At 32.3% G+C, this 9,838-nt stretch overlaps 1 protein-coding gene across 1 annotated transcript in view; it reads right to left on the reverse strand.

The window, feature by feature from the left end:
• The window catches only part of LOC111638590 (coiled-coil domain-containing protein 94-like), a 14,601-nt gene extending 4,901 nt beyond the window's left edge, over positions 1-9,700 (reverse strand). The window contains exons 1-3 of the mRNA XM_023384320.1: positions 9,498-9,700; positions 4,051-4,151; positions 1,697-2,158 (exon numbers count right to left, since the gene is read on the reverse strand). Coding sequence (XP_023240088.1) covers positions 1,697-2,158; positions 4,051-4,151; positions 9,498-9,521 — 587 coding nt within the window. The 5' untranslated portion in view covers positions 9,522-9,700. The remainder of the gene's footprint in view (positions 1-1,696; positions 2,159-4,050; positions 4,152-9,497) is intronic.
• Positions 9,701-9,838: the final 138 nt, after the last annotated feature.

Below are 9,838 nucleotides of genomic sequence, written 5' to 3' on the forward strand. Positions count from 1 at the left end.
AAAACACATTTTTATATAAATTTCTCTGCTACAATGAAATATTTTTAATGCTACGAGGGTTGTCCCAAAAGTAATGCACAATGCGCTCTAGCAGGCATTGTAGGCAATGTAGACAGTTGATCGAAGCATCAGTGTGTAGATTGAAGTCTTACAAACACATTGGTATCATATTGTAGTGGGATTCGTTTAAAGGGAAAATACCAAAAATTCAAAAAGACAATGAGAACAGTCTGTCGGGTCGGATTTCAGCAATAGAGCAACATGCATATATTTGCATTGAAACAGTGTGCAGAAAAAAGTACCCGAAATTCATGCTGCGTTAAAAGTGTGTGGTAGGTTTACTGTAAATCATAGCACAGTAGAGAGGTGGCACACGAAATTTTGAGAAAGTCCAACAAGCATTGAAGACGATCCATGTGCGGGATGGCTGTTTACTGTAACAGCTGATAACACAAATGCTTCAATTGCAACGTTGCTTGACAAAGACTGGAGAATCACAGTAAGAAACAGGAATCTCAAAAACGAGTGTGCATTGTATTTTAACACAGGTGCTAGGCAAATGAAAGGTGGCGGCATCAGTGCACAAATCGTTGAACTTCTCAAAAAATATGGCTGGGAACAGCTCCACCACCTAGCTTAGAGTCCTGATCTGAGCCCACCTGAATTCAATCTCTTCCTCAGGCCAAAGGAACTCCTATGGGGGATTTTTCAATGTTGGAAGAGCTCCAAAGAAAAGTGACTTGAGAGATTTGGATGCTCAATAAGAAGGGGATGCTGAACGGAATCCAAGCACTTCCGCGCCACTGGCAAGCGTGCATTGATAAGGAAGGGGATTATTTTAAAGGCCTGTAATTACTTGTATCTTCTTCAATAAATATTTTTCGAGTTAGAGCCAACTGTGCATTACTTTTGAGACAACCCTCGTATTTTTAAAATTAATCTAAACTAATTTATTTTAAAATGTTAAACATGTAAAAATACCTAGATAAACCTTCACCAGCAAAATTATATTAAATTTTAAATGTTATATTGTATTAAAATGATTAAAGTCAATAAAATAGATACTCAAATAAAAAATCAAACTACATAAATTAAGTATATTACAAGTATTCAACTATAAAGACCTCACAAACACCAAGATCAGTTAAAATCCCAATAGACTTTACTCATACAAATGTTTTTGTCCATTTAAAAATGGACATTATCAGATAAACATACAACTAAAGTCTACTGTGATTTTAACTGGCCTTGGTGTCTTTATTACATTTAACCAGTTAGTGCAGTGGCAAATCTATTCTGTATGCTACAAATTATTTTTATACTGTTAGAAACTATTTTGTAACAATATAAAAATAAATATTTTCAGTACACAGTTGAACTTCATGCATTAACTAAATCTTAAAGTTTCTTTTAATCCCAATTTATGAATCAATTGCTTTTTCAATTTCTAACAATATTTTCAGGTAAAAAAAAAATCTACATTAAAGATCCTTCATAACAAATGTGACTTCAAAAAACTTATTATTCATTACTTTTAGCCTTAGTTATTCTATTAAATAACCTAACCAATTTTTACCCTAAATGAAAAACTGGTTAAATTTTCACAATTTAACATATCCATATCAAATTGTAATTATAAAAAAAAAATTGATTTAAATTCTACCTATTTTATGTAATTTTAAAATTAAATAATTACCTAATAAAAGCTTCATCCTCTTCCTCTTGTTTTACTCTTAAATTTTCCTCATAAACAGCATACTGCCTTAGCATATTATCAAAATCTACTTGTGCATGTCTTTGATTCAAATCTCTCAATTCTTCTAGCGATTCTAACAGTTCCATTTCACGTTTTGATGCTTTTGTTCGATTTTCTAATAATTTCATAGGGTTGCTTTTTTCTTCCTCTTCTATTTCTTTTGCCTCTCTTTCTGCTTGTTCTTCGGCAAGTTTCAAAGCCTGAAAATTTCTTGTGGCACCATTTTCCACAACATAATCTGCATTTTGTGGATCAGTCTTAAAGGTTATCTCTGCCAAGCATCGTGGACATTTGATATAAAAACGAAATATTTTAATTCCAAGATACTCTTCATTCTGTACTGTTTCTTTACGAGCATTAAATTTTTTTCCTTTGTATATATATTCCCCACAAGTTGTACATCTAGATAGAAAAAAAAGTTTAAATAAATCAATAAAATATATTTATAAATTATGAATAAACTTCTGTATTAATTTCAAAATGCATGTTACTTTACAAATTATCATTGTAGAGTAATTTACAAGAAAGCTTTTGTTTATATCCATTTTGATATCAAATCCAAATAAATTAAACAGCTAAAAAAATCATTTTGATTTCTAATGATCTTATAATAAAATACACTGAAATATTATAAAATAGTTCCTGCATTTAATAGAAAAATTTGATAATTTTATATTATACAAATATATTCATATAAAACAAAAATGGGTAACATTTTTAAATGGCAGGCCAAATAAAACACGAAAGTGCATGTATGGGAATCAAATTTTCTGTTTTTATAATTTATAACCAGGTGGGTAAACAAATCATTTGAATTAACCAGTGGTTTGAAAATGGTGGCAAAAACAGTTAAAAGGATATACATATAAAAAAAATAACATATCAGGCAATACAGAAAAGATTGGTGTAAAATAAAAACTTATAAAAATATAATCAGATTTATTGTAAATTATTTTTCAAACCATTTACAACATGCATTTTGAAAATGTCCACGTCTGGATTACATATGTTTCTATATAATACGTCTCTGTAAAATTTGTCATTTTTGAAAATAAAATTGTAGTTCCTAACTGAAAATTGGCGGTGAGTCCGTCTACCATATTTTTGGATTACAGAGACGTATTATATAGAAAGATCTAACATACAGCAATCCAGTTATATAGTGGATTACATATGTTTAGGAACCTAGAGGTCATGCTGTATAGAGTCAAAATTGCCACTTTGCAATATTTTTATTAAGGTGGCAATAAAAATATAATACTGGTAATAACAAGTGGTGATAAAAACACTAGTTTGCTTATTTTGACATTTAGCATAAAACTGAATCACAATGCAAACTTCAGGAAAAACAGCAGAATGTCTAGCTCATGCGCAATGCACACTATACCTAGCTATTTCATGACATCACATGGCAAGTTTTGGGCAGAAAAGTAGGAAGTGACATTGAGAACCAAAGGCAGTTTGGTGCCCAAATGCTGCCCAGCATATCTAAATCGGGGATTTTTTATTGGCTAACAAAATTTGGGGAATTTATTGGCGTGACTTATTTTCATATATTTTTGGTCACAATTACATACTATGTCCTCACAAGCAAATAAGCTTCAGACGTTACTGCACATGGACAAAAAGACAAATGATATGAAAATAGAGTAGCATAATCACAGTGTTAAGTTAAACACTGAATTTTCAGAGGTCCATGTTTTGTAAACACTTGAGAAGTGGGTCCTATTATTTGGACAAGGAACTGTTTGTGTTTATGGCTATATGCTCATCAAGTCAATTGGAAACCTCTCTTTGTAAGTGATGGCTTAACATGTTACTTGTGCTTCCCATCTGCCAAACTGATAAGGCTATCAGCACCTGCATTAATTAGAAAGTAAAACTGATAGCAATAAATAATTTGAGGTGGCAAAAAATTTTAAAACTAGTGAAATGGTTGGCAATATTTTTAAATTTTCCAGAGCAACCCCTGAGGAATTGGCAGTTGGCCACTGATGATATAGAATATCCAATTAATTTATACAAACTTTCAAAATTGCAAAAATTTAAATTTGATGTGTAAACATTTTTTTTTAAATCTGAGCTTTAATCAAGTTTTGTGAGCAAGAGAAATGGTGATATTCAATAATGAATTCAATCATAGTTATTAATAAAATAAAGCAATTAATATTTTGTCAAATTTTATAAGTTTATTATTATTTACTAATTTAAATATCTCAGTAACCAAACAAATAAATATTTATATTAATTAAAGGTAACTGAAATTATATTATTATTCTACAAATAAAATTTACCTCATATTACAGGGTGCCATTAATCTAACTGTATACTGTCTGTCCTTAGGAAGTCTCAATCTTGGGATTTTGGCTGGGTCAAAATCTGGAGGATAATATTTCTGTAAAAAAAATTGAAATTACTTTAGAATCATATAAAAACTAAATAAAATGAGTTGAGTGTAAATATATATGTAGGGTCAGCCAAAATTTTATAAAAACATTAAAAATTATTCATAAAAACAAAACACCATTGAATTAAAACATGATTTGCACTAAGTATTCTCAAAATGAGGGTTTTTGTTAGAAAAGTTCCTGATAGTGGCACTAGAGGCATTAGTAAAATAATGAAAATGACTATCATGTGCTCAATTTGTTTATTAGAACAGCAAGTGTTTGACATGACATCTACTACAAGGTATGACAGAATTGAGGTGAGTGATATAATCCATAATTGCAGGCATATCTGAATAAATGGAACTGACTTCACATCAAATATCATCTTTCAGTTCTGATAATGTAAAAAGGACCTGACTGATATACATTAGACTTTAAATATCAATACTTTCAAAACTAGAAATCAATTACTGTCAAATCTGGAAAGCAGACTGTGGAAACTTACAGTACTTACTTATAAGTCTGTCTTCACTGAATGTTTCAATTAAGAATTTTTTTTACTGGAGAAGCAGTTCAAAATGACAGAATCGGTATTAGACTTTATGCCGCAAAGGGCAAGACATGCATTTGATGCCCCTATCCCCTACATCAGGGGTGGCAAACCTATGGCATGTAAGGAAAAATCACACGACACGTAATGTATCATACGATTTCTGTTTGTCACCTGTTTTTCCATTATCATTTTGGTTTATCACCTGATCATTCTTTTTTTTAATTTTTCAATCAGCTATTTTATATTTATTCTAATTAGAACAGGTTTGTTTAATTTCTTCAAATATCGTTATTTGAAGTGTAAAACTTTGGCACGCATAAAGATGTTTAAAGAAAAACATGCTTAATATATGGCATTCAAACTGAAAAAGGTTTGCCATCCCTGCCCTACATAAAATTAAAAAAATTTTGTTTTAAAATGCCATACCAATTAGAAGTGTCATACCTTGCTCTGTCAATCAATATGCAACTCATGCACTGTATTATTAAATTATTCTTGATTAAAATAGACATGATAAGGTCATTATGTATATTACTTATAATTGAGCTGCTCACTTGTCAAATCACTTAACTCCATAAAACAAAAAGTATAAAAATTGACAATATAAATTATTTTTAAAAATTCCTTTTAAACTTTAAATTTAAATAAACATTGTAGAATGTATATTTATATACCATTATATTAAAGCATAGCTCTATTGTAGTGATATATAAAATTAGTTACGTGAAAAATGTAAAAATAATAACAATTACATTAAGGATTTACAAATGAAGTTAATCAATTTGGTCTGTGAATGGCTCAATTATAAGTTGCTATTCTGTGAGAAATATTAATCTTGCATTACTGAAGACTGGTTTCAATATCTTTCTTTAATATTAAACTATATGGCTTAGTGATGCACATTATTTTCTCCTCCATAACTTCAGACAAACACAGTTGTAGGCAATAAAATCAAAATTATTTATGTGATTTGAGCTTTTTGTTCTATCAATTATTGTATTTCTTAAATCATGCAATTTGATAAAATTAGAACTTATCCCACAGAAAAATATCTGATAGAGACATAATCAAGCACTTAGAATTATCATTTTGCAGAATGCATTTTGAGTCTAGGTCCTCTTCAGCTGCTGAAATGTATTTGAAACACTGGTCCTGAGCAAAGTCAAAAAGGTAAGATCACAGATGTAAGTGACACTGTTGGGACCTCAACAGAGCTGTAAACCATACCAATAAAAACAAAAAAGTCAAAGGAAACATACTCTATATGCAACTCTTCATGAGATACAGCCCTCCAAAATCAGCAACACGATGGAGAGTCACATTGTATGCTCTGTTGAATCTATCATACGTTTAACAGAAATTCTAATATTATTTATTGATAAAGAATAAAAAAATCCAACATGCAACCCTCTGCAAGATACGTGTCTCCAAATGTAGAAATCTAATGGCAGCAGTTCTTGTTGCCCTCTCGCTTGTGTTATAGGCACTGTAACCAGTGCCTATAACACATTATAAACACATTAACTCCAATTAACCAAAAACAATTTTTATCTTGAACCAATACTACTGCCTATTTTCAATACACTAGGATACTCAATAGCAAGGTTGAGGCCAAAGTTTTAAATGTGAAAACGTGTACATTGGACATTCAATGTCGCTTTCCTGTAAGCCTAGAAGTTTGACAATGGTGTTCGGATAGTCAGTGGAATCACGCTCGACATTCCAAACACTGTTGTCAAACTTACAGGCTTACAGGAAAGCTTAAAAATAAAAAACCATTTAACTATCTAGCATAATTCTTTAATAACATAAAAACGTTTTCAAACGCATTGAGCGTTCATCATCAGTTATTTCTCTAATTCGAAACGGAAAATTCAAAAAATTACGCAATCGAATTTCAAATAAACGATTATGTAAAAAATTAAAAGGTAACATGTATACAAATTTCCATGTATTTAATAAATAATAATAAATAATAATAAAAATAAATAAATAAAAAATTTATCCAAGATCATCCTAAGTCTGATTAAGCCTTTTTTTTTTTTATAGATCTATGCCAATTCGTTGCAAAAAGATTTCCAAGCAGACGACAGCCCATCTGCATCCCTATAGTTGATACACTGCGTGCTCTTCTGCGCCCTGTGGATTTCCATCTTTTCGAGATATTTTACCGCGTGTCTAGATCTAGTAGCTTTTATTATAGAGGCCTGGTCCCAGAAAACAGTAATGCCTTGTTGTTTAGCATAAGTGGCAAGGACTGTACTGTCAACAGTTTTGCTCACTAAAAGCTTATGTTCATTGGATTCTTTTTTTCAAATTCCTCAAAGCTGCACCTATATATACTAAGTTAGAGTTGAACCTATGGTCTCTTAGTGGTATTGAGTATATTCCTGTTAAGGAGTTACGTTCATAATTACCCTTATCATTCCTTAATATCCTGTATATAGTGGGATTACGTCGATAAACTATTTGTAAGTTCTTATTTTTGGAAACCTTCTTGACAATCAGTTTAAGGAGGGGTATATAATCGAGGACAACTTTTTCTTTTTGGTGGTTTTGCTTTTGCCTACTTGCCAGATTATTATCTTTCTTAATGAGAGCCTCTATTCTTTTCCTCCCGTAGCCATGCTGTATGGCAGTTCTTCATACATATTGTAATTCCTTAACTGTATTGCAAACGTTTGTGCAATGCGTGTGCGCTCTTCTTATCCAAGATCGAAATACCGCCATTTTAATATGCTCCGGATCCACCGAATTTGAAAAAAGAATCAATGAACATAAGCTTTCAGTGAGCAAAACTGTTGACAGTACAGTCCTTGCCACTTATGCTAAACAACAAGGCATTACTGTTTTCTGGGACCAGGCCTCTATAATAAAAGCTACTAGATCTAGACACGCGGTAAAATATCTCGAAAAGATGGAAATCCACAGGGCGCAGAAGAGCACGCAGTGTATCAACTATAGGGATGCAGATGGGCTGTCGTCTGCTTGGAAATCTTTTTGCAACGAATTGGCATAGATCTATAAAAAAAAGGCTTAATCGGACTTAGGATAATCTTGGATAGATTTTTTATTTATTTATTTTTATTATTATTTATTAAATACACAGAAATTTGTATATCAGTTTCGTTTATAACATGTTACCTTTTAATTTTTTACATAACCATTTATTTGAAATTCGATTGCGTAATTTTTCGAATTTCCCGTTTCAAATTAGAGAAATAACTGATGATGAACGCTCAATGCGTTTGAAAATGTTTTTATGTTATTAAAGAATTATGCTGGACAGTTAAATGGTTTTTTATTTTTAACTTGAATTCTCCAGTAAGCAAGTATACAATTACAGGAAAGCAGCACTGAACGTCCGATGTACACGTTTTCGTGTTTAAAAGTTGACCTCAACCTCGCTTATATCGCTCACATATCAGTGTACGGGTGGGAGAGCCTCATATCCCCAAAACTATATATCAAGTGCTCCACAAACAATCACGTGAGCAATGCAAAGATGGCATGATCACGCAGACTAAATAGCTAAACGTGATACTCTTAGTGTGACTCCAGTTGTGCCCGAAAATAGGGCAATTTTGGGGCAGCCATATTTCACAAAGGACTGTACGTCAAGGTATGATTCCGGTTAATATTACCCTAGGTATCGAGATGGCGGCGTTTCCGGTAATCTCGTATCGGGGTACCGAGTTACGCTTGCGATAGAGGGCGCTGAATTTTAACGTGGCGGGATATGCAAATTAATTCTGCTAAACGGACGAGGGGTGTGTGCGCGTGCGAAAGTTAGATTTGTGTGACGACGAAGAAGAAGAAGGTCGGTTTGTTACAAAAATTTGGTGTTATTTCGTTTAAATTGAAGGTGTTTTTGTTTTTTTTTCCCTCGTTATTTTTCTTCCGAATGAGTGATTTGGACGTTGCCTCCAAAGAGTTTTGGCAGGAATGTACAGTACCTACCGGGACTTTTTCCGTCTTCTCGAAAGTGATTCCAGCAAATAAAAGAAAGGAAACAGTGGGGACGCACGTTCTAACCTAACCTAACCTATTCTAATAAAATGGTTGGTAATAATTATGGTATTTTATTAGAATAGGTTAGGTTAGGTTAGAACGTGCATCCCCACTGTTTCCTTTCTTTTATTTGCTAAAATCAGAGATGAGCTGCCATGACGGTATACGTTTCTGGAATTTAACCTCTGTAAGTGCAAATACGAAAAAGGCCTCGATTTCGACCTCGGTTTAACACACAAACAGTAGGAAAAAAGAGAGAGAAGCATTCGAACGTAAGTAAAAAAAATACACATTTTATATTTTTTTTAGTAATAAGAAAGAATTACGAAATAAAATTATTATTATTTCGTAATTCTATTTTTCCTTTTTCGGGGGGGTTGCGGCAGTGGAGCAGCCGCCGCCGAGTTCGCAAACAAGATGGCGACCGGAAGCGCCGACCGACGCCATGTTCGATACCTAGGGTAACATTAACCATGATTCCTTTGTCGTTTTGCTGCTATGGGGATGGTCTACAGCTGTGTTAAGGTCATTCACATCCACAATTTTATCCTTTTGACTAATCAAGAACAGTTTTTTCAAACACTTCAGCAGCTGAAGAGGGGCCTAGACTTGGAATGTATTCTGCATAATGATAATTCTGAGTGCTCAATTATGCCATATTCTATCAGATACTTTCCTGTATGAAGAAGTAACTTCTAACAAGATATGTGTCAATGTGTCAAATTTCGTTATTTATATGTATAGAATTTATCAGATGTAATGATATTGAGTAAAAACTAATACTTACATTAAGAACCTTTCTTTCAGACATTTTATACTATCAAAAATATTTAATACAATTTCAAAATACAAACTCGCATTAAGCAGTAAAAGCGCTCTCTTCTTCTTCAGTGTTAATATGGAGAATTTAGCTCTTTCTCCGATTTTCCCACTTTCAGGTTCCCCTACTTAAATCGTCTGGTTCGTGCGAAAGCGCTCTCTGGCGGATAAAGTTTCTTTAATTAGTGTTGCCAGATTTAGTTTTACAATGATCAAGAACACGTGATTAATAAAATTGTCTCGTGAAAATAATAAATAAATAATAATAGAAAATTTTTATATAAAATGTAGAAACATGATGTATATCGC

The sequence above is a fragment of the Centruroides sculpturatus genome, unplaced genomic scaffold (genome assembly GCF_000671375.1).
Source record: "Centruroides sculpturatus isolate CEXI.00-Female unplaced genomic scaffold, Cexi_2.0 scaffold1182, whole genome shotgun sequence".
Lineage (NCBI taxonomy): Eukaryota > Metazoa > Arthropoda > Arachnida > Scorpiones > Buthidae > Centruroides > Centruroides sculpturatus.